Raw genomic sequence first — 26,686 nt, forward strand, 5'->3', positions numbered from 1 at the left:
CTGCTACTTTCTCCTCCCATGGCTAACCCAATCGTGTTGAGATTGCTACTAGCTGAGTGCTCCCCAGCTCAATAGCGAGCATCCAACACCACCCCACCCCACCAGTTCGCCTCTGCCCACTGACCCGCGCATGCAGCTCCTCGGGACTGGTGCACGTGTGAACATTGCCGTTACATTCCGTCGTGTTGATCAACAGCGGCGAGTCCCCATTGGATGAGGCCAGGGAGAGTTTCTAGGAGAGAGAGGGAGAAGACCTCAGTGATATCGGGAGTGGGAAGAGAGAGATATTTCTGCTCTGCACTGTGTTACACGTTCAAGAAGAGACCCGGGGGTGTCGACAGAGATGCTCTGTGGAGAACACGGAGGAATAAGATCAGCAGAGGGACATCGGCGGTATGTTGGGGGATTCACCAGAAATAACTGGATGGGAGACAGGAGGAAATAGCACAGTGGGGAGAGGAAAAGCGCTGGGAGGATCAGGGTGCAAATAGGGAAGAGAAAGCTCACGAATGTGGAAGGGTATGGGGTGGGAGAGGGAAGGGAGACGTATGAGGGTGGGGAGAGGGGTATGGGGGTAAGCAGGGGTGAGGAGGGTGAAAAAGAAAGAGCATTGAGAGAGGATAGGTGATTGGGAGGAAAGGATGTTGGGTGGTGAGGGGGACAAAGGGTAGAGATTGAAACTTGCCCTTGCCACTCGCCCTGTGACCCCTGAACCCTGAACACTGGACTCACGACTCCATTTATCCCACTCCTGGCACGTGACGTTTTGGGCACCACCACCAGGTACGTCTCAATGCCCTTCTCCCTCAAATACTCGTTCCTCTTCCCGCCCTCTCCTGCTTCCAGCTCAAACTCTCCATTCAGACAGCTGCGAGTGCTCTGCGAGATGTGCACTCTCCTGTGGACAGAAAACAGCACTATTACCAGAGGAGAACAGTTAACGTGGGGAACAATCGGCATGAATCCGTGTGGGGATAAAATTGGTATGGGGTGATTTGTGACATAGGGTGAACAGTCAGTGAGGGAACAGCCGACATGGGGAAACAGACAGTAAAGGTACAACCGACGTATGTGAACAGTCAGTGAGGGAACAGTCGACATGGGTGAACAGTCAGTAAAGTGTCAGCGGATGTAAGGAAACAAACAGTGAGGGGACTGCCGATGTGAAGGAACAGTCAGTGAGAGAACAGCCGATGAAAGGTGAACAATCAGTGAGGTTACAATCGACATGTGGAACAAGTCAGTGAGGGAACAGTCGATGTGTGAAAAGAGTCAGTGGGGGAACAGTCGATGCAGAGTGAATAGACAGTGTAGGAACATTTGTCACGGGGAAACAGTCAGTGAGGGAACAGCTGATGCACGGTGAACAGTCAGTGAGGTTAAAATCAACATGTGGAGCCAGTCAGTGTGGGAACAGCTGAGAGGGTGTGAACAGTCAGTGAGGTTACAGTTAACATGTAGAAACAGTCAGTAAAAGGAACAGCTGACACCAGGTCAACAGTCAGTGAGGTTACAATAGACATGTGGAAACAGTCAGTGAGGGCACAGCCGACATGAGCTGAACAGTCAGTGAGGGAACAAGCGACACGGGGTTGAAGAGACAGTAACGACGATCAGGCGATGCTGGGTGAAGAGACAGTAAGGCAGAAGAGTCGACGTGGTGTGAAGGGACGGTAAGGGACAAATAGGCGATGCAGGGTGAAGAGATGGTAAGAGTGAACAGTCGATGCAGGGTGATGAGACTGTAAAGGGGAAGAGTTGATGCAGGCTAAAGAGAGGGTAAGGGGAATAAGTGACACAGGGTAGTAGAGATGGAAAGGGGAACAGGTAACACCAGGTGAAGGATGGTAATTGGGAATAGGTGACACAGGTTGAAGAACTGGTAAGGGGAACAGGCAACGTGGGTTGAAGAGAACATGAGGAGGAACAGGCAACACAGGGTGAAGAGACATTAAAGGGGGATCAGGCGACGCGGGGTGAAGAGACACTAAAGGAGAACAGGCAATGCTGGGTGAAGAGACGGAAAGGGGGAACAGGTGTCACCAGGTGAAGAGACGATGATGGGGAACGGGCAACGAGGGTTGAAGACCATGGGGGGGTACAGGCAATACTGGGTGAAGAGACGGAAAGGGGGAACAGATTTCGTGGCATGAAGAGAGGGTAAGGGGAACAGGCGATGTTGGGTGAAGAGACAGTGAGTGGGAACATATAACATGGGGTGAAGAGACCATGAGGGTACTGAACAGGCGATGTGGAGTGAAAAGATGGTAAGAGGGAACAGGCGACACTAGGTGAAGAGACCATGAGAGTACTAAACAGGCGATGCGTGGTGAAGGATGATAAGGGTGAACAGGCGATGCGAGGTGAAGGGACGGTAAGGGGAAAGAGGTGACACTGAGTGAAGAGACCATGAGCAGAACAGGTGATATTAGGTGAAGAGATGGTAAGGGGGAAACAGGTGACGTCAGGTGAAGAGGTGACACCAGGTGAAGAGACAATAAGGAGGAACAGGCAACGTGGTATGAAGAAATGGTAAGAGAAACAGTGCCGTGTGGTGAAGAGATGGAACAGGAAAACAGCTGGTGCAGGGGGAAGACAGAGCGATTGGGAACAGGCAAAGCTTGGTGAAGAGACAATAAGGGGGAACAAGTGATGCCAGGTGAAGAGATGGAAAGTGGGAACAGCTGGTGCGATGTGACAGAGAGACAGAGAGTAAGGAGGAACAGGCGAAGCTGGGTGAAGATATGGTAAGGGGGAACAGGCGATGTGGGGTGAAGAGACAGTAAGGAGGAACAGGCGATGCTGGGTGAAGATATGGTGAGGAGGAACAGGTGACATGGGGTGAAGATATGGAAAGGGGGAACAGGCAATGCTGGGTGAAGAGACGGTAAGGGGGAACAGGCGATGCTGGGTGAAGATATGGTGAGGAGGAACAGGTGACATGGGGTGAAGATATGGAAAGGGGAACAGGCGATGCTGGGTGAAGAGACAGTAAGGGGGAACAGGCAATGCTGGGTGAAGAGACGGTAAGGGGGAACTGGCGAAGCTGGGTGAAGATATGGTAAGGGGGAACAGGCGATATGGGGTGAAGAGACGGTAAGGGGAAAACAGGCAACGTATGTAAGACACAGTAAGGGGGAACAGGCGACATGGGGTGAAGATATGGTAAGGGGGAACAGGTGATTTCAGGTGAAGATATGGTAAGGAGGAACAGGTGATGCTGGGTGAAGAGATGGTAAGGAGGAACAGTGATGCTGGGTGAAGAGACGGTAAGGGCAACAGGCGATGCTGGGTGAAGATATGATCAGGGGGAACAGGCAAAGCTGGGTGAAGAGACGGTAAGGGGGAACAGGCAATGCTGGGTGAAGAGACGGTAAGGGGGAACAGGCGATACAGGGTGAAGATATGGTAAGGGGGAACAGGCGATGCTGGGTGAAGAGATGGTAAGGAGGAACAGTGATGCTGGGTGAAGAGACGGTAAGGGCAACAGGCGATGCTGGGTGAAGATATGATCAGGGGGAACAGGCAAAGCTGGGTGAAGAGACGGTAAGGGGGAACAGGCAATGCTGGGTGAAGAGACGGTAAGGGGGAACAGGCGATACAGGGTGAAGATATGGTAAGGGGGAACAGGCAATGCTGGGTAAAGAGACGGTAAGGGGGAACTGGCAAAGCTGGGTGAAGATATGGTAAGGAAGAACAGGCGATATGGGGTGAAGAGACGGTAAGGGGAAAACAGGCAACGTGTGTAGGAGACAGTAAGGGGGAACAGGCGACATGGGGTGAAGAGACGGTAAGGGAGAACAGGCAATTTCGGGTGAAGATATGGTAAGGAGGAACAGGCAATGCTGGGTGAAGAGACGGTAAGGGGGAACAGGTGATGCTGGGTGAAGAGATAAGGGGGAAACAGGTGACATGGGGTGAAGGGAGGGTTGGGGAAACAGGCAATGTGTGTAAGAGACGGTAAGGGGGAACAGGCGATGCTGGGTGAAGAGACTGTAAGGGGGAACAGGCGATGTTGGGTGAAGGGATAAGGGGGACCAGGTGACATGGGGTGAAGGGAGAGTTAGGGGAAACAGGCAATGTGTGTAAGAGACAGTAAGGGGGAACAGGTGAGATGAGGGGAAGAAACCAGAGGCCTAATTCTGCGTCTATGTCCTGTGATCACATGACAGGTAGTACGTGGCAGTGTTGGAGAGGGTGTAAAGGTGTAGTCACCTGGACGTTGCTTGGGATGGAGTGTTTCAGTTATGAAGGGAATGAGGAGTGACGGGGTTCGCTTTCTCGGTGTGCAGGAGGGCAAGAGGGGACCTGATGGAGGAATAGAGATGTCTGAGGGGAGACAGTATAAAGCTTCTCTCCTGAGAAGGAGAAGGGTTATGGGGCACAGAGGAAGGAAGCCCCTACCCAGGAATGCCGCTTGCCTCCATCTTGTTGGCCAGGGTCACGTCTGTGGACCAGACATCATATTGCCAGTTCTTCTGGCCCAGGACACCGCCCAGCACAGTACCACTGTGTATCCCGACACGCATGTTCACATCCGTCCTCGTCGTCTCACGCACAGACCTGAAAAACAACTGTGAGAGAGAGAGAGCAAAGGGTGTGCCGGTACACAGGCACACATGGACACACACAGGGAGTGTGACCGGTATGTACATACACACGCATTTCCCCCCCCCCACACACACACACTCACACACACAAACACACTCACACACACAAACACACACTCACACACACAGAAACACACACTCACACACAAACACACACACACAGACACACACACATACACACACACACAGAAACACACACACTCACACTTACACACTCAGACACTCACATACACAAGGAGACAGACCTACACGGACACACCCACAGAAATACAAATACATGTGGCACACACACACAGACACATACATGGACAAACCCACAGGCACACACATTGGGGGACATGCATAGATACATACACAGACACACAGAAACTGATACAGACACGCACACACAAAAACGGAACACACACACACACAAACACACACTCTCACGCACACACAGTCCCACACACTCAAACACATAGACACACAGAGTCACACACACTCAGGCACCCAGACACAGAGATGCAGGGGCAGACTTAGACACAGACGAACACAGACACATAGACACACACAGAGTCCCATTACCCATGACCAACCCTACTTAAGGAGACAGACAGACACACACACACGCACCCAGAGATGGACACTCATGCACATGACATGGACGCACACACAATGGATACACTCAGACTCAAACATGGACATGCACACACGCTCCCATCCCCATTAACAAACCTACACATGGACACACACACTCCCATCCCCATGACTAACCCTACTCAGAGGGATACAGACACACATGCAGATGCACGTGTGCGCACACAAACACACACACACAGACACGGACACTCAGGCACAGACACACATACTCGGGCTCACACATACAGATGCACATCCGCAAAGACACACACACACTTGCATACATAGACAGATACAGACAAACACACACATGAATACACACAGTCACAGACACATATACATGGGCACACACACACACAGATGCAAATCTGCAAAGACACACACACACACACAAACACACAAACACACAGATATGTACACCCGCACACAGACACACACAGAGACACACATACACACAACCACACACCCACAGACACACACACACACACACACACACACACATACATGGGTGCGCGCGCACACACAAACACAGACACACTTACACAGATACACACACGGATGCACACACACAGACACACTCACACAGACACAGATATACAGAGAGACACACACACACGCACACAGAAACACAGACACACTTACACAGATACACACGCGGATGCACACACACAGACACACACACACACACGGATACACACAGACACAGACATTCTTTGGTTGTCCATCGAAATCCGATGACGATGTCCACTCCTTTAACGGTGAGATCTTTGATGACTATACAGTCCTATCCTGGAGCCACAAGCTCAGTTGCAGGTGGGACATGTATATGTGGTACTGGTGGCAAACATGGCTGCATTTCTCCTGGCTCTCTTCTGCTGTCTTCTGGTTGTTCTTTCCATCTCCAGAATATGAACCCGGTCCCTACACAGCTGTCTCCATGAGGTATGGTCAGCAGCAACATCCACCAGGTCCCCGGGTCTGATCTTGCACTTCCTTAAAGCATTCTTCATCTGATCATTAAGGTGCTTCTTTGGCCTTCCAGCTGAGCGTCAACCATGTTGTAGCTGGCTGTATAACACTCTGCGGGGTAGCCTTATCACGTGCCCCAGCCACTGCAGCTGACGCTGGGTGATCGTGGCCTCAATACTTCTGCTGTTGGTCTTTATAAGTATTTCAGTGTGAGGCACCCGCTCACGCCAGGTAATTCCCAGGATGCGCTGGAGGCAGCTTATGTGGAAGCTCTCCAAGGACTTGATGTGATGGCTGTAGGTTACCCAAGCTTCACAGCTATAAAGGAGGGTGGTGACACAGACTGCTTGGTATATGGCGACCTTTGTGGAGGGATAAAGGCTCCTGTTCTGAAAGACTCTACGCTGAAGTCTCCCAAAGGCAGCTGACGCCTGTTTAATGCGGCTCTGGATGTCGTTGTCAATGCCGCTATCCTCAGAGAGAATGCTCCCCAGATATTTGAAAGATGGCACTACTGACAGCTTTTCATCACCAGCAGTGAAGGCAGGTAGAGTGGGTGGGACACTGGTACTCCATTGGCAAACCACTTCTGTCTTGGTGGTATTGACAGTCAGCCCCATCCTGCTGTACGCTCTCACCGCCACAGCAAGGACAGTCTGAAGATCCTCCGGAGTGTGGGCCACAAGAGCACAGTCGTCTGCAGACATAGATACACAGGCATGCGCGCGCGTGTGCGCACACGCGCGCACACACACACACACACACACACACACACACACACAAAAAAAAAGATGCACACCTACAAAGAAACACACACACACGCAGACATACACAGACACATACATGGACACACACACATACAGCAGACACGCAGACACACACACGCACAGACACACACACACACATATACACACACAGACACACACACACATGGTCGGACGGACACACACATTCAGACAGACAGACATGCACACACAGACGGACGGACGCACACACACATTCAGACAGACATGCACACAGACTCTCACACACAGAGACACACACACAAACTCAGACACACAGATACAGACACACACACGGATTAACACAGATGCACAACTGCAAATACACACAAACACACACACACACACACACACACACACACACACACACACACACATGGATACACTCATACAGACACATGCATATACTCAGAGACATACACACACAGACATGGACATACACAGATACACGCACACACACAGACACATACAGATACACAGACACGCACACACACACACACACAGATACACTGACACAGACACACACGGACACGGACACACATGCAAACACTCTCCTATTCCCCATGAGCAACCCAACTCACAGACACACACCCACAGGAGTCCAACTCACACCCAAGACTCTGGGTCAGACTTGGGTAGCTGAGGTCAGGGGTCAGTGGTCATACTGGGTTTGCTCTGGGGGTGGAGGGCTGGAATCAGTGGACAGACTGGGGTTGCTCTGATTTCAGGGTGTCGGGATCAGGGATCAGCCTGGGTATGTTCTGTGTCGGAGCCTCATGGGTGGAGATACTCACGAGATGGCATTGACCATGGCAAGACCCATGTGTATGGAGCAAACGGCGTGGTCGGTGCGTGTGTCGGGCAGGCCGCATATGCAGTAGTAACAATCACCGAGGATCTTGATGCGCAGCTGGTGGAACCTCTGCTGAACAGAAAACGGGTCACACATGGCCACCGTCAACCAGAAACTGACAGCCACAGTGGTGCTGAGTGTATCAGAGTGTGTCACTGTCAGGCTGACAGGGCGACTGAGACAGAATGAGTGTGTCAGGGTAGCTGTATCCAGATGGGTGTGTCGTTGAGTATGTCTGGATGGGTGTATCAGTGAGTGTGTTGGGGTTGGTCTATCTGTTTGGGTGTATCAGTGAGTGTATGAGGGTGTGTATCTGGATGGGTGTATCAAAGAGTGAGTGTGGATGGGTGTATCAATGTGACTGTCGAGAGAGTGGATTCTGATAAGTGTATCCATGAGTGTGTCTGGATGGGTTTGTCAGTGAGTGTGTCAGGCTGAGTGTATCCAGATGGGTGTGTTAGTGAGTGTGTCAGGGTTAGCGTATCCAGATGGGTGTATCAGTGAGTGCATCAGGGTGAGTGCGTACAGATGGGTGTAGCAGGGAGCGGGTTGGGGGGAGAGTGTCTGGATGGGTTTGTCAGCGAGTGTGTTGGGGTTGGTGTATCCGTTTAGGTGTATTGGATGAGTGTGTCTGAATGAGTGTATCAGTGAGTGTGTCAGGGTGAGTGTATGTGGATGGGTGTGTCAGTGAGTGTGTTAATCAGGTTGTATCTTTATGGGTGTATCAGAGACTGCTGGGTGAATGTGTGATGCTGAGTGTATACAGGTGGGTTTATCGGTGAGTTTGGGATCTGTGGGGTGTTACTCACCGCGGCAAGTTTGTCGAAACCAGCGAAGAGCTCATTGAGCAGTTTGACAAGTTCCTGCGCCGAGCAGCTGGATGAGAGCTGTGTGAAGCCCACAATGTCCGCAAACAGGATACTGATCAAGAGAGGAAGGCAGTCACTCCCTGTCACTTCATTTCCTCTGTCACATCACTGCCATCACTCCATAACACCCCCACTCGCCACATTCCCCATCACTACCATTACTCCACCATGCCCTCCCACTCTGTAACGTCACTACCGTCACTCCGTAACCCCCTCCCACTCTGTAACGTCACTACCATCACTCCGTAAACCCCTCCCACTCTCTGTAACATCACTACCGTCACTCCGTAACCCCCTCCCACTCTCTGTAACGTCACTACCGTCACTCCGTAACCCCCTCCCACTCCCTGTAACGTCACTACCGTCACTCCGTAACCCCCTCCCACTCTCTGTAACGTCACTACCGTCACTCCGTAATCCCCTCCCACTCTCTGTAACATCACCACTGTCACTCCGTAACCCCTCCCACTCTCTGAAATGTTACTACCGTCACACCGTAACCCCCTCCCACTCTCTGAAATGTCACTACCGTCACTCCGTAACCCCCTCCCACTCTCTGTAACGTCACTACCATCACTCCGTAACCCCCTCCCACTCTGTAACATCACTACCGTCACTCCGTAACCCCCTCCTGCTCTGTAACGTCACTACCGTCACTCCGTAACCCCCTCCCACTCTCTGTAACATCACTACTGTCACTCCGTAACCCCCTCCCACTCTCTGAAATGTCACTACCGTCACTCCGTAACCCCCTCCCACTCTCTGTAACGTCACTATCATCACTCCGTAACCCCCTCCCACTCTGTAATGTCACTACCGTCACTCCGTAACCCCCTCCCACTCTCTGTAACGTCACTACCGTCACTCCGTAACCCCCTCCCACTCTCTGTAACATCACCACTGTCACTCCGTAACCCCCTCCCACTCTCTGTAACATCACTACCGTCACTCCGTAACCCCCTCCCACTCTCTGAAATGTCACTACCGTCACTCCGTAACCCCCTCCCACTCTCTGTAATGTCACTACCGTCACTCCGTAACCCCCTCCCACTCTCTGTAACGTCACTACCGTCACTCCGTAACCCCCTCCCACTCTGTAACATCACTACCGTCACTCCGTAACCCCCTCCCACTCTCTGAAATGTCACTACCATCACTCCGTAACCCCCTCCCACTCTCTGTAACATCACTACCGTCACTCTGTAGCCCCCTCCCACTCTCTGTAACATCACTACCGTCACTCCGTAACCCCCTCCCACTCTCTGAAATGTCACTACCGTCACACCGTAACCCCCTCCCATTCTCTGTAACATCACTACCGTCACTCCGTAACCCCCTCCCACTCTCTGTAACGTCACTACCGTCACTCCGTAACCCCCTCCCACTCTGTAACATCACTACCGTCACTCCTTAACCCCCTCCCACTCTCTGTAACGTCACAATCGTCACTCCGTATCCCCTCCCAATCTCTGTAACGTCACTACCGTCACTCCATAACCCCCTCCCACTCTGTAACATCACTACCGTCACTCCGTAACCCCCTCCCACTCTCTGAAATGTCACTACCATCACTCCGTAACCCCCTCCCACTCTCTGTAACGTCACTACCGTCACTCCGTAACCCCCTCCCACTCTCTGTAACGTCACTACCGTCACACCGTAACCCCCTCCCACTCTCCGTAACGTCACTACCGTCACACTGTAACCCCCTCCCACTCTCCGTAACGTCACTACCGTCACTCCGTAACCCCCTCCCACTCTCCGTAACGTCACTACCGTCACTCCGTAACCCCCTCCCACTCTCTGAAATGTCACTACCGTCACTCCGTAACCCCCTCCCACTCTCTGTAACGTCACTACCGTCACTCCGTAACCCCCTCCCACTCTCTGTAACGTCACCACCGTCACTCCGTAACCCCCTCCCACTCTCTGTAACGTCACTACTGTCACTCCGTAACCCCCTCCCACTCTCTGTAACGTCACTACCGTCACACCGTAACCCCCTCCCACTCTCTGTAACGTCACTATCGTCACTCCGTAACCCCCTCCCACTCTCTGAAACGTCACTACCGTCACTCCGTAACCCCCTCCCACTCTGTAATGTCACTACCGTCACTCCGTAACCCCCTCCCACTCTCTGTAACGTCACTACCGTCACTCCGTAACCCCCTCCCACTCTGTAACATCACTATCGTCACTCCGTAACCCCCTCCCACTCTCTGTAACGTCACTACCGTCACTCCGTAACCCCCTCCCACTCTCTGAAATGTCACTACCGTCACTCTGTAACTTCCTTCCACTCTGTGTCATGTCTCTACCATCACTCAGTAACTACCCACCACTCTCTGTAACATCACTACCATCACTCCGTAACTCCCCATCACTCTCTGTCATGTCACTACCATCACTCTGTAACTTTACTTGGAGATATGTTGGGGTATTTTGACAGTAGATGTGGAGAGAAGAACAGCAGAGAAGACATGTGGAGGATCCCATCTGAAGGAGAGAGCCTACTGTAAGAAGTGCCTCGTGAGGTGCAGGAAAGATCTACCTGTGGTTGATGAGGAGAATTCACCGTCGGTGAGGAAAATGGTACGCTCGGCTACTACAGAAATGTGCACATTCAGACTGCTGTAACTGTATTGGGCCCTTCTATCTTTCTTCTTCTTTCTCTGTTAACTGTTTGATAAAGTTGAAAACTGGTAACTATACGTTCTCTATAATGTTATGCTGGTGTACAATCTGTCATTTCTAGGCTACCGATAATTGAGTACGGTCACTATTTATGGAGCATTCACTCAAACAGAGGTTCACATACTCAGACCATCCTGACACTAATGTTTGGTTGAACCCTAAACCCTGGATGTGCATTGTTGATGAAAGATGGTCTTCACACCACTGAGTCACTTGGGTGTTTGCAGAGTTAGCTAACCAGACAAGTTGTTCTAAAACCCCGATGAGAGGGTTACATAGCCACTGACAAGGCCTCATTTGGAGTACCTTCAGCAGTTCTGGGAGATGTATCTAAGACAGGATATGCTGCAACTGGGGAGGGTTCAAACAAGGCTCATTGAAATGATTCCAGGATTGAAGGATCATAGGGAAAGTGTTTGATGGCTCTGAGCCTGTATTCACTGGAATTCAGAACAATAGGGGAGACCTCAGAAAAACCTAGAGAATGGAGAAAAGCATTGATAGAGTGAATATGGAAGGGATGTTTCCTAAGGTGGGAGCGTGTAAGACAAGGGGACACGGACTCAGAATAGAGGGTTGGCTTTTTAGAATAGAGATGAAGAGGAGTTTCATACGCCAGCGAGCGGAGGATCTGTGGAATTCTCTGCCAGAGCAGCTGTGGAGGCCAAGTACTGTACCGTCAGAATGGAGAGACTCATGTCACTGTCCACACCTCTTCCCATACAGTCAGAACCGAGACAAGTCACTACCTACACCCCCTCGTACAGTCAGAACTGAGACTCACATCACTGTCCACACCCCCCTCGTACAGTCAGAACTCAGACTCACGTCACTGTCCACACAACCTCCCCAACAGTCAGAACCGAGACAAGTCACTATCTACATCCCCTCCTGTACAGTCAGAACCGAGACTCATGTCACTATCCACACCCACTCCCTTACAGTCAAAATTGAGACAAGTCACTGTCCACACCCCCTCTTGTACAGTCAGAACTGAGACTCACGTCACTGTCCACACAACCTCCCGTACACTCAGAACTGAGACAAGTCACTGTCCACACCCCCTCCCGTACACTCAGAACTGAGACTCACATCACTGTCCACACCCCGTCCCGTACACTCAGAACTGAGACTCACGTCACTGTCCACACCCCTTCCCGTACACTCAGAACTGAGACTCACGTCACTGTCCACACCCCCTCCCGTACACTCAGTACTGAGACTCACGTCACTGTCCACACCCCCTCCCGTACACTCAGAACTGAGACTCACGTCACTGTCCACACCCCCTCCCGTACACTCAGAACTGGGACTCACGTCACTGTCCACACCCCCTCCCGTACACTCAGAACTGAGACTCACGTCACTGTCCACACCCCCTCCCGTACACTCAGTACTGAGACTCACGTCACTGTCCACACCCCCTCCCGTACACTCAGAACTGAGACTCACATCACTGTCCACACCCCCTCCCGTACACTCAGAACTGAGACTCACGTCACTCTCCCAGACTCTCTGACCTGACCCTCTCATGTCAGTTCGCGTCCCTCCCTCTCCTGAACACTCTGACCTGGCCCTCTCATGTCTCTCTTCCCACTCTCTCTCCGGAACACGCCTACCTGACCCTCTCGTGTCGGTACATGTACATGGTGTTGAATTGTTGTGGTTCTCTCGACTCTCTGTCCTCCTTCATGTCGTTCAGCATTTCGTCGGCGATGTGCTTTGGCAGGATTGACAGGAGGAGGCTCTCCTGGTAAACGGAAGTGTGTGGTGAGTTGAGAGACTGGCAGAGGAAGCTGGTCACGCCAACGTGAGTGAAAGACCAGCATCGTCACAGTCAGAGTCCCTGCCAACTAACCACAGGGAGCACCCACCCTGACCACAGACAGCACCCACCCTGACCACGGACAGCACCCACTCTGACCATGGACAGCACCCACCCTGACCACGGGGAGCACCCAGAATGACCACGGACAGTACCCACCCTGACCACACAGGGTACCCTTGAGCTCTGGGGGGGGGGGGGTCAGTGGGTGGGGGAGTCGGTGATGGGGATTTGGTGGCTGGGGGAGTCGGTGATGGGGATTTGGTGATGGGCACTTGGTGATGGAGATTCAGTGGGTGGGAGATTCGGTGATGTGGATTCAATGGGGGATTCGGTGGTGGGGAGTCGGTGATGGGGATTCGGCGGGTGGGGGAGTTGGTGATGGGGATTCGGTGATGGGGATTAGGTGGGTGGGGGAGTCGGTGATGGGGGTTCAGTGGGTGGGGATTTGGTGATGGGGGATTCGGTGGGTGGGGATTCAGTGACGGGGATTCGGTGATGGGGGATTCAGTGACGGGGATTTAGTGGGTGGGGGAGTCGGTGACGGGGATTCGGTGGGTGGGGATTTGGTGATGGGGAATTCGATGGGCGGGGATTCGGTGACGGGAATTCGGTGACGGGGAGTCGGTGACGGGGGATTCGGTGGGTGGAGATTTGGTGATGGGGAATTCGGTAGGTGGGGATTCGGTGACGGGAATTCGGTGACGGGGATTCGGTGGGTGGGGGATTCGGTGACGGGGGATTCGGTGGGTGGAGATTTGGTGATGGGGAATTCGGTAGGTGGGGATTCGGTGACGGGGATTCGGTGACGGGGATTCGGTGACGGGAATTTGGTGACGGGGGATTCGGTGACGGGGATTCGGTGGGTGGGGGATTCGGTGATGGGAGATTCGGTGATGGGGGATTCGGTGATGGGGATTCGGTGGGCGGGGGATTCGGTGACGGGGATTCGGTGGGTGGGGGATTCAGTGGGCGGGGGATTCGGTGACGGGGATTCAGTGGGTGGGAGATTCGGCAATGGGGATTCGGTGGGTGGGGTTCGGCGATGGGGATTCGGTGGGTGGAGGATTCAGCGATGGGGATTCGGTGGGTGGAGGATTCGGCGATGGGGATTCGGTGACTGGGGATTCGGTGGGTGGGGATTCGGTGACGGGAAGTCGGTGGGTGGGGATTCGGTGACAGGGAGTCGGTGATGGGGAATTCGGTGATGGGGATTCGGTGGGTGGGGGATTCGGTGATGGGAATTTGGTGGGTGAGGGATTCGGTGATCGGGAGTCAGTGATGGGGGAGTCAGTATGGGGATTCGGTGGGTCGGTGATAGGAGAGAGTTGATATTGGACCACTGGAAATGGGAGACATAGAAATGGTAGATGAACTTAATGGGTACTTTGCATCAGTCTCCACTGTGGAAGATACTAGCACTGTGCCAGCGGTCTGTGAGTGTCAGGGAGCAGGAGTGAGTGCCATTGCTTTTGGAAAGCAAAAAGTGCAACTCCAAGGTCTTAAGGAGGATAAGTCACCTGGACCAGATTAACTACAACCCAGAGTCCCGAGAGAGGTTGCTGAAGAGATAATGGATGCATTGGTCATGATCTTTCAAGAATCACTTGAATCTGGCATGATCCCAGAGGACTTGAAGATTGCAAATGTCACTCTGCTCTTTAAGGGAGGAAGGCAAAAGAAAGGAAATATATAGGCCAGTTGGTCCCTTGTCAGTAGTTGGGAAACTTTTGGTGTCTATTATTAAGGAAGAGGTTTCAGGGTGCTGGGAGACGAATGATAAAATAAGTCAAAGTCAGCATGGTTTCTGTGAAGGGAAATCTTGTCTGACAAATCTGTTAAGAGTTCTTTGAGGAAGTAACAAGCAGGTGGACAAAGGAGAGGCAGTGAATGTCAATTACTTGGATTTTCAGTTTGATTAGGTGCCACACATGAGGTTGTTTAACAAGATAAAATCCTATGGTGTTACAGGAAAGATACTGGCATGGATAGAGGAATGGCTGACAGGCAGGAAGCAGCAAGTGGGAATAAAAAGGGGCCTTTTCTGGTTGGCTGCAGTGACTAGTGGTGTTCTTCAGGGAACAGTATTGGTAGCACTACCTTTCACATTGTTTGTCAATGATTTGGGTAATGGAATTGATGTCTTTGTGGCAAAGTTTGTGGATGATATGAAGATAGGTGGAGGGGTAGGTAATGCTGAGGAAGCAATGTGATTGTAGCAGGACTTAAACAAGTTTGTGGAAGTTTGCGGATGACACGAAGCTGGGCGGCAGTGTTGGCTGTGAGGAGGATGCTAAGAGGATGCAGGGTGACTTGGATAGGTTGGGTGAGTGGGCAAATTCATGGCAGATGCAATTTAATGTGGATAAATGTGAAGTTATCCACTTTGGTGGCAAAAATAGGAAAACAGATTATTATCTGAATGGTGGCCGATTAGGAAAAGGGGAGGTGCAATGAGACCTGGGTGTCATTATACACCAGTCATTGAAAGTGGGCATGCAGGTACAGCAGGCGGTGAAAAAGGTGAATGGTATGCTGGCATTTATAGCAAGAGAATTCGAGTACAGGAGCAGGGAGGTACTACTGCAGTTGTACAAGGCCTTGGTGAGACCACACTTGGAGTATTGTGTGCAGTTTTGGTCCCCTAATCTGAGGAAAGACATCCTTGCCATAGAGGGAGTACAAAGAAGGTTCACCAGATTGATTCCTGGGATGGCAGGACTTTCATATGAAGAAAGACTGGATGAACTGGGCTTGTACTCGTTGGAATTTAGAAGATTGAGGGGGGATCTGATTGAAACGTATAAAATCCTAAAGGGATTGGACAGGCTAGATGCAGGAAGATTGTTCCCGATGTTGGGGAAGTCCAGAACGAGGGGTCACAGTTTGAGGATAGGGGGGAAGCCTTTTAGGACCGAGATTAGGAAAAACTCCTTCACACAGAGAGTGGTGAATCTGTGGAATTCTCTGCCACAGGAAGCAGTTGAGGCCAGTTCATTGGCTATATTTAAGAGGGAGTTAGATATGGCCCTTGTGGCTACGGGGGTCAGGGGGTATGGAGGGAAGGCTGGGGCGGGGTTCTGAGTTGGATGATCAGCCATGATCATAATAAATGGCGGTGCAGGCTCTAAGGGCCGAATGGCCTACTCCTGCACCTATTTTCTATGTTTCTATGTTTCTAAACTGGAAGAATGGACAAAAAAGTGGCAGATGGAATACAGTGTTGGAAAAAGTATGATAATGCATTTTGGTAAAAGGACAAAAATAGTGTGGACTGTTATCTAAATGGGGAGAAGTTTCAAACATCAGAGGTGCAGAGGGACTTAGGAGTCCTCATGCAAGACTCCCAAAAGGTTAATTTACAGGTTGATTTGGTAAAGAAGGCAAATGTAATGTTAAACCATAAGACCATAGGAGATAGAAGCAGAATTCGGCCATCTGGCCCATCGAGTCTGCTCCGCCATTCAATCATGGCTGATCATTTTTTTTAATCTCCTGCTCAACCCCAGTTCCCGGCTGTCTCCCCATAACATTTGATGCCATGTCCAATCAAGATCCTGTTCATCTCCGTCTCAGATACACCCAAAGACCTGGCCTCCAGCGCTGCATGTGGCAACAAATTCCACAAATTCACCACCCTTTGGCTAAAGAAATTTCTCCAAATTTCTGTTTTGAAAGAGCGCCCCTCTATCCTGAGGCTGTGCCCTTTTGTCCTAGGCTCTCCCACCATGAGAAACATCCTTTCCACATCTACCCTGTCTAGCTCTTCCAACATTCGAAAGGTTTCAATGAGATCTCCCTTCATCCTTTTGAATTCCAGTGAGTACAGACCCAGAGCCATCAAATGTTCCTCATATGAATACCCTTTCCTTTCCTGGAATCATCCTTGTGAACCTCCTCTGGACCCTCTCCAATGCCAGCATACCTTTTCTAAGGGGTCCAAAACTGTTCACAATGCTCAAGGTGAGGCCTCACCAGTGCCTTATAGAACCTCAGCATTACATCCCTGCTCTTGTATGCTAGACCTCTTGAAATGAATGCTAACGTGGCATTTGCCTTCCTCACTTCTGACTTGATCTGCAAGTTAACCTTCGAGGTGTTCTGCACAAGGATTTCCAAGTCTCTTTGCATCTCATATATTTGGATTTTCTCCCCGTTTAGAAAGTAGTCCATACATTTATTTTTACTATCGAAGTGCACGACCATGCATTTTCCAACAGTGTATTTCATTTGCCACTTTCTTGCTCTTTCTCCTCATCTGCCTGTCCTTCTGTTTCATCAACACTACTTGTTTCATCGACACTACCTGCCTCTCCTGGCTTTTTCGTGTGGCTTAGCCTCTAAGCCCGGCAGAACTGTTTCTACTGACAGGAGAAGGGGCGAAGGCGGGTCCTGGCGCCTTAAAACCAGTGCTTTGGGTAGATGGAGCTCGTCAGCTTGGGAAGGCAGTCCATCTAAGAGAGGGAAAACTCTGATTTCAAACCTCTGCTGCCTTGCGGCCATACCCACTGATGGGAAAGGCTATGGGAGTAAACCCTGAGGACAAATCCGGAGCTGGAGTCCGTAAGGCAGTCTGACGTTGCCTTCAACCTCGTTCTGGCACTCCTGTGACGACACTGGTGCCAAGCTGTATCAGCCCTTGCCCCTCTCTTGGACAACACCGGTGTTGTTGCTGCATGGGCAACTGCCGGTCTTCCATACAACCTTGCCCAGGCCTGCACCCTGGAGAGGACATAGCAAGGTTTTCCAGACGCAGATCCATGGTCTCGCGAGAGGTGGTGCCCCTCCACCAATCTTCATATCATCTTCAAACTTGGCAACAAAGCCATCTATTCCATCATCTAAATCACTTATGTACAGCATAAAAGGAAGTGGTCCCAACACCGACCCTTGCGGAACACCACTAGTTACTGGCAACCAACCAGAAAAGGATCCTTTTACTCCAACTCCTTGCCTCCTACCAATCAGCCAATACTCTACCCACATTAGTAACTTCCCTGTAATACCATGGACCTTAACCTGGTAAGCAGCCTCATGTGTGGCACCTTGTCAAAGGCCTTCTGAAAGTCCAAATATACAACATGCATTGCACCCTCTTTATCTATCCTACGTGTAATCTCCTCAAAGAATTCCAACAGGTTCATCAGGCAGGATTTTCCCCTGAAGGAAACCATGCTGACTTTGTACTATCATGTCCTGTGTCACCAAGTACTCCATCACCTCATCCTTAACAACTGACTTTAACATCTTCCCAACCACTGAGGTCAGGCCGACTGGTCTATAATTTCCTTTCTACTGTCTTCCTCCTTTCTTAAAGAGTGGAATGACATTTGCAATTTTCCAGTTTTCTGGAACCATGCCAGATTCCAATGAATTTTGAAAGATCATTTCTAATGCCACCCACAATCTCGAATGCTATCTCTTTCAGAACCCTAGGGTGCAGTTCATCTGGTCCGGGTGACTTATGTATCTTTAGATCTTTCAGCTTTTTGAGCACATGCTCTCTTGTGGATTTTTTAAAACTTCACAATTCTCTATCTTCACAGTAATGGTTGCTTTTACATTAGCTTTGACTTCCCTTGTCAGCCATGGTTGTATTATTTTACCATTTGAGTATGCTTTCATTTTTGGAATACATATGTCCTGCACCTTCCTCATTTTTCCCAGAAACTAACACCATTACTGCTCTGCTGACATCCCTGCCAGCAGCTCCTTCCAATTTACTTTGGCCAACTCCTCTCTCATACCACTGTAATTGCCCTTCTACTGAAATACTGCTACATCAGATTTTTCTTTCTCCCTATCAAATATCAAGTTGAACTCAATCGTATTGTGATCACTGGCTCCTCATGGCTCTTTTACCTAAAGCTCCCTAATCGCTTCTGGTTAATTACATCAGCGGTCCCCAACCACCGGGCCGCGAGGAAACGATATGATTTGGCGATAGGAGTCAGCTGCACCTTTCCTCATTCCCTGTCACGCCCACTGTTGAGCTTGAACGCACGCGAGGTCATTACCCGTGCGTCGTCCATGTCAGCGCAGGAAGAAGATCAACTCCATGAGCTTGCAAATGACGACGGGCTGAAAGGTATGTTTGACATAACATCTCTGCCGGCATTCCGGATCAAAGTTAAGGCTAAATATCCTGAGATAGTCAGGAAAGCACTGAAAACGTTGCTTCCATTTCCAACATATCAAGTTACGCATGCGCACTGGTGCCGGCGCAAGGCTTCATGGTCATTGTAGTCTTTTTCGGGGTAAACCCAACGTATTTGACTGCTACTCTTGTACATTGGCAACCCTACCCCCCCCCACCCCCGGTCGGCCGGTCCGCAAGAATATTGTCAATTTGAAACTGGTCCGCAGTACAAAGAAGGTTGGGGACCCCTGAATTACATAACATTCAATTTGGTATAGCTGATCCCCTAGAAGGCTCAATGACAAGCTGCTCTAAAAAGCCATCTCTTAGGTATTCAACAAACTCACTCTCTTAAGATCCATTACCAATCTGATTTTCCCAATCGATCCGCATGTTAAAATTTCTCATGACTACCAAAACTTGCCCTTTTGAATCACCTTTTCTATTTCCTGTTGTAATCTGTAGTCCACCTCCCAGCCACTGTTGGGAGGCCTGTATATAACTGTCATCAATGTCCTTTTACCCTCCCAGTTTCTTAACTCAACCCACAAGGATTCAACATCTTCCGATCCTATGTCACATCTTTCTACTGATTTGATGCCATTCTTTGCCAGTAGAACCACACCAGCCCCTCTGCCTCCCTTCCTATCCCTCCAATATAACGTGTAACCTTGGACATCCAGCTCCCAACTGCAACCATCAGTGATGGCCACAACATCATACCTGGCAATCTGTAATAGTGCAACAAGATCATCCACCTTATTCCTTAGACTACGCGCATTTAGATATACCTTGAGTATCATATTTGCTATCCTTTCTGACTCTGCATTCCTAATGATTTGATACTCACCCTGCTGGCTGCAACTAAGTCCTGTCACCTGCCTGCCCTTCCTGACAGTCTGACTGCACGTTATCTTTACTTTTTTACCATGTTGGAATTTATTTCAAGGGGAATAGAATATAAAAGCAAGGAGATAATACCGAGCCTTTATAAGACTCTAGTCAGGCCACACTTGGGGTATTGTTAACAGTTTTGAACCCCGTGTCACAGAAACAACGTGTTGTCATTGGAGAGAATCCAGAGGAGGTTGACGAGGATGATTCAGGAACGAAGGGGTTAACATATGAGGAGTGTTTGGCAGCTTTGGGCCTGTACTCACTGGAATTTAGCAAAATGCGGGGGGATCTCATTGAACCCTACTGGGTGGGCTGTTGAGAGGATGTTTCCTATGATGGGGGTATCCAGAAATAGAGGGCATAGCCTTGAGATTGAAGGGCAACCTTTTAGAACAGAGGTAAGGAGGAAGTATTTTAGCCAGAGTATAGTGAATCTGTGGAATGCTCTGCCACAGACTGTAGTGGAGGTCAAGTCCGTGAGGATATTTAAGGCAGAAATTGATTGTTTCCTGATCAGTCAGGGCATCAAAGGATATGGCGAGAAGGCAAGTGTAGGGGGTTGAGTGGGATCCGGGATCAGCCATGATGAAATGGTGGAGCAGACTTGATGGGCTGAATGGCCTAATTCTGCTCCTATGTCTGATGGTCTTATAGACTTGTTAAAATACATTAGGACGGATAAGTCCCCGGGGCCTGACGGAATATTCCCCGGGCTGCACCACAAGGCGAGAGAAGAGATTGCTGAGCCTCTGGCTAGGATCTTTATGTCCTTGTTGTCCATAGGAATGGTAACGGAGGATTGGAGGGAGGCGAATGTTGTCCCCTTGTTCAAAAAAGGTAGTAGGGATAGTCCGGGTAATTATAGACCAGTGGGCCTTATGTCTGTGGTGGGAAAGCTGTTGGAAAAGATTCTTAGAGATAGGATCTATGGGCATTTAGAGAATCATGGTCTGATCAGGGACAGTCAGCATGGCTTTGTGAAGGGCAGATCGTGTCTAACAAGCCTGATAGAGTTCTTTGAGGAGGTGACCAGGCATATAGATGAGGGTAGTGCAGTGGATGTGATCTATATGGATTTTACTAAGGCATTTGACGAAGTTCCACATGGCAGGCTTATTCAGAAAGTTAGAAGGCATGGGATCCAGGGGAATTTGGCCAGGTGGATTCAGAATTGGCTTGCCTGCAGAAGGCAGAGGGTCATGGTGGAGGGAGTACATTCAGATTGGAGGATTGTGACTAGTGGTGTCCCACAAGGATCTGTTCTGGGACCTCTACTTTTCGTGATTTTTATTAACGACCTGGATGTCGGGGTAGAAGGGTGGATTGGCAAGTTTGCAGACGACACAAAGGTTGGTGGTGTTGTAGATAGTGTACAGGATTGTCAAAGATTGCAGAGAGACATTGAGAGGATGCAGAAGTGGGCTAAGAAGTGGCAGATAGAGTTCAACCTGGAGAAGTATGAGATGGTACACTTTGGAAGGACAAACTCCAAGGCGGAGTACAAAGTAAATGATGGGGTACTTGGTAGTGTGGAGGAGCAGAGGGATCTGGGGGTACACGTTCACAGATCCCTGAATGTTGCCTCACAGGTAGATAGGGTAGTTAAGAAAGCTTATGGGGTGCTAGCTTTCATAAGTCGAGGGATAGAGTTTAAGAGTCGTGAGGTAATGATGCAGCTCTATAAAACTCTGGTTAGGCCACACTTGGAGTACTGTGTCCAGTTCTGGTCACCTCACTATAGGAAGGATGTGGAAGCATTGGAAAGGGTACAGAGGAGATTTACCAGGATGCTGCCTGGTTTAGAGAGCATGCATTATGATCAGAGATTAAGGGAGCTCGGGCTTTACTCTTTGAAGGAGGAAAGAGGAGACATGATGGAGGTGTACAAGATATTAAGAGAAATAGATAGAGTGGCTAGCCAGCACCTCTTCCCCAAGGCACCACTGCTTAATACAAGAGGACATGGCTTTAAGGTAAGGGGTGGGAAGTTCAAGGGGGATATTAGAGGAGGGTTTTTTACTCAGAGAGTGGTTGGCGTGTTGAATGCACTGCCTGAGTCAGTGGTGGAGGCAGATACACTAGTGAAGTTTAAGAGACTACTAGACAGGTATATGGAGGAATTTAAGTTGGGAGCTTATATGGGAGGCAGGGTTTGAGGGTCGGCACAACATTGTGGGCCGAAGGGCCTGTAATGTGCTGTACTGTTCTATGTTCTATGTTCTTTAGACTCTGTATCTACAGGACTGTGGTAAAGCAGTAAGGAATGTTCCCCCAGGGTTTCTCCCTTACTTGACAATGATGCCAACTTCTGGACAAACAGGAGGCAGCAGGGGGAATATTTATGCTGGAACAATTTCACAGATTAATGCTAATGTAGCAGAATTGACGCTTCCTGTGTGAAACAAATAAAAGAAGGGCCACAGAGGTTGACACTGTTACCAAGGCATTTAAATAATGACAGGCCTGCAGTGTGTCTCAGATCTCCCATCGGCCATTGGACCTCCCATCGGACCTCCCTCGGCCCTTCCATTGGATGGAGTTGATGAAGCTTCTCTGGATCAAAAGCCCGTGGACCCAGTCTGGAAGCCTGCATTGTGGGGCAGTGCAATATCAACCATGACCCTGCAGTGCACGCTATATCTTTCTGTGGAGGGATTTACATGTGACGTGTCATTGGAGAGGGAGTTAACAGTAAATCTAACCCAAAGGGTCCGAGCAGAGATGTTAACTGGGACAGGTGAGGTGCTGATGACCGGGGGACAGCAGATGTAGTTCCTTATCTCAGGGAGGGCTGAGGAATTAAGCAGGCCGCTGCAGTATTCTGAGGCTTTCATCAGTGGTGGGGAAGTTCCTGACAATGACCTGGGAAGACTGGAGTTATCAACACTGCAGGGATCAGTCAGCTGCTGCGACGTCCTGTCTGACTAACCCATTGTATTCGATAGTTTAATGAGGGCAGTGAGGTTAGAGTCATACAGCAATGAAGAATCATCCCTGCTCTTTCCAGTTGCCTGTGACCCATAATCCTCCAAACGCCTCTTAAATGTTGCAATCATCCAGTCAGATGTTCCCACAACCAATGATCTCACTTTAAGTACTCTTTATCTTGCTGTTTCATACTCTCGTTATTTATTGCTGTTTACTTATATTTGCATTTGCACAGTTTGTTGACTTCTAACCTCGTGCTCTTAAATTGATCCTGTTTACAGTTACTATTCTATAGATTTGCTGAGTATGCCCGCAGGAAAAAGAATCTCTGGGTTGTATGTGGTGACATGTATTTTTTACTTTGAACTTTGAACAACTGTACCCCCATCGAACACTTTCTTTGGCAGCTCACTGTGTAAAGAAATTACCCCTCAGGTCTCTGTTAGATCTCTCCCTTTTTATATCCACTGTCTGCATGATTTTGTATGGTCATCTCCCATTCTCCTGCATTCCAGGGAATAAAGATCCAGCGAGGCACAACTTCTCCCTATAATTCCGATCCCCTAGTCCAGGCAGTATTCTGCACCTTCTGTAGCTCAACAATATTTCCTTTGTTTTTACAAAACTACAAAGTTTATTTACACAAATATGCACAAAGGCATCCATTAGTCTTGCGAGACCATGGATCTGCGCCTGGAGAGTCTTCACTCTCCAGGGCGCAGGCCTGGGCAAGGTTGTATGGAAGACCAGCAGTTGCCCATGCTGCAAGTCTCCCCTCTCCACAACACCAATGTTGTCCAAGAGAAGGGCATTAGGGCCCATACAGCTTGGCACCAGTGCCGTTGCAGAGCACTGTGTGATTAAGTGCCTTGCTCAAGGACACAACACGCTGCCTCGGCTGGGGCTCAAACTCCACGACCTTCAGATCGCTAGTCCAATGCCTTAACCACTTGGCCACATGCCCACATGATATGCACAAAGTACATCAAGTATTTACAAGACAGTGCACAAATTCAATTTCAAATTAAGACATAATTATTAAAAGAGTTAATACCCTGGGGGCTACCGTTCCCCGAAATGCCCGCTGCACCCATGGTGACCGCATGCTCCCTCTGTAAGAACACCTGGAACAATGTCTTTCCTATTACAGGGGGCCACAGCTGTACACTGTGCTCCTAGTACGGTCTCACATTTCGGCTTTCATCAGTGCGGGCACTGAGTACAGCTGTCAGCAGGCTGTGTTGCAGTTGGACAACTGTGTGTATACTGTTATGTTCACCCTGTTGCAGGAAATACATGGATAAATGGCAAAGAATACAGAAACGACTGACTAAGATGTTGCCACGGTGAGTTCAGAGAGAGGTTGGCCAAGCAGGGTCTTTATTCCTTGGAACACAGCACAATGAGGAGTAACCTTATAGAAATGTTTTAAGTTATGAGAGGCAGAGATCAGGTGGATTGTCACAGTGTTCTCTCCAGGGTAGGAGAGTCCAAAACTAAGGAGGGTGGGGCATAGGTTTTAGGTGGAAGGGGAAAGGTTTACAAGGAACATGAATGTGGTACAGTCTTGTAGGAGTGAGCATATCACCTGCAACCTACGTTTCATTTCCGCTGCTGTCTGTAAGCAGCTTGTACGTTCTCCCTGCGACCACGTGGACAAAATCGGAAAGGGTGAATACAGCACTGAAGGCGTTGTATCTGAAAGTGCACAGCATATGGAATGAGGTAGATGAACTTCCAGCACAGTTGCAGATTGGCAGGTATGATGTTGTAGGCATCACTGAATCATGGCTGAAAGATTATAGCTGGGAGCTTGATGTCTAAGGATACACATTGTATCGTAAGGACGGGCAGGAAGGTAGAGGGGGTGGCATTGCTCTGTTGGTTAAAAAATGAAATTATTATAAAGAAGTGACATAGGGTCAGAAGGTGTTGAAACATTGTGCATAGGAACGATCCACTATCCTTCGAATGGTCTAAGGAACTGCCAGGTAAAAAGACCCTGATGGGAGTTGTCTACAGACCCTCAAACAGTAGCAAGGATGTAGTCTACAAGTTACAACGGGAGATAGAAAACGCAGGCCAAAGGTCAATTTTACAATAATCACGGGGGATTTCAATATGCAGGTAGAGAGGGAAAATCAGGTCGGTGCAGGATTCCAAGGGGGGGGCAGTTTCTAGAGTGCCTACAAGATGTCTTCATAGAAACATAGAAACATAGAAAATAGGTGCAGGAGTAGGCCATTCGGCCCTTTGAGCCTGCACCGCCATTCAGTATGATCATGGCTGATCATCCAACTCAGAACCCTGTACCAGCCTTCCCTCCATATCCCCTGATCCCTTTAGCCACAAGGGCTATATCTAACTCCCTCTTAAATATAGCCAATGAACTGGTCTCAACTGTTTCCTGTGGCAGAGAATTCCACAGATTCACCACTCTCTGTGTGAAGAAGTTTTTCCTCATCTCGATCCTAAAAGGCTTCCCCTTTATCCTCAAACTGTGACCCCTCGTTCTGGACTTCCCCAACATCGGGAACAATCTTCCTGCATCTAGCCTGTCCAATCCCTTTAGGATTTTATATGTTTCAATAAGATCCCCCCTCAATCTTCTAAATTCCAACAAGTATAAGCCTAGCCGATCCAGTCTTTCATCATATGAAAGTCCTGCCATCCCAGGAATCAATCTGGTGAACCTTCTTTGTACTCCCTCTATGGCAAGGATGCCTTTCCTCAGATTAGGGGACCAAAACTGCACACAATGCTCTAGGTGTGGTCTCACCAAGGCCTTGTACAACTGCAGTAGTACCTCCCTGCTCCTGTACTCGAATCCTCTTGCTATGAACGCCAGCATACCATTCGCCTTTTTCACTGCCTGCTGTACCTGCATGCCCACTTTCAATGACTGGTGTATAATGACACCCAGGTCTCGTTGCACCTCCCCTTTTCCTAATCGGCCACCATTCAGATAATAATCTGTTTTCCTGTTTTTGCCACCAAAGTGGATAACCTCATATTTATCCACATTAAATTGCATCTGCCATGAAGTTGCCCACTCACCTAACCTATCCAAGTCACCCTGCATCCTCTTAGCATCCTCCTCACAGCTAACACTGCCGCCCAGCTTCGTGTCATCCGCAAACTTAGAGATGCTGCATTTAATTCCCTCATTTAAATCATTAATATATATTGTAAACAACTGGGGTCCCAGCACTGAGCCTTGCGGTACCCCACTAGTCACTGCCTGCCATTCTGAAAAGGTCCCGTTTATTCCCACTCTTTGCTTCCTGTCTGCCAATCAATTCTCAATCCACATCAATACCTTACCCCCAATACCGTGTGCTTTAAGTTTGCACACTAATCTCCTGTGTGGGACCTTGTCAAAAGCCTTTTGAAAATCCAAATATACCACATCCACTGGTTCTCCCCTATCCACTCTACTAGTTACATCCTCAAAAAATTCTGAGATTCGTCAGACATGATTTTCCTTTCACAAATCCATGCT

The 26,686-nt window shown here is 49.5% G+C and overlaps 1 protein-coding gene across 2 annotated transcripts in view; it reads right to left on the minus strand.

Annotated features, from left to right (window-relative positions):
• The window catches only part of adcy3a (adenylate cyclase 3a), a 209,619-nt gene that overhangs the window by 115,471 nt on the left and 67,462 nt on the right, over positions 1 to 26,686 (minus strand). For both annotated transcript variants that reach the window (XM_072264686.1, XM_072264687.1), the window contains exons 3-8: positions 13,015 to 13,145; positions 8,642 to 8,753; positions 7,774 to 7,901; positions 4,405 to 4,563; positions 733 to 898; positions 125 to 232 (exon numbers count right to left, since the gene is read on the minus strand). In XM_072264686.1, the coding sequence (XP_072120787.1) occupies positions 125 to 232; positions 733 to 898; positions 4,405 to 4,563; positions 7,774 to 7,901; positions 8,642 to 8,753; positions 13,015 to 13,145 (804 nt within the window). The remainder of the gene's footprint in view (positions 1 to 124; positions 233 to 732; positions 899 to 4,404; positions 4,564 to 7,773; positions 7,902 to 8,641; positions 8,754 to 13,014; positions 13,146 to 26,686) is intronic.

Source organism: Mobula birostris, chromosome 8 (genome assembly GCF_030028105.1).
Source record: "Mobula birostris isolate sMobBir1 chromosome 8, sMobBir1.hap1, whole genome shotgun sequence".
Lineage (NCBI taxonomy): Eukaryota > Metazoa > Chordata > Chondrichthyes > Myliobatiformes > Myliobatidae > Mobula > Mobula birostris.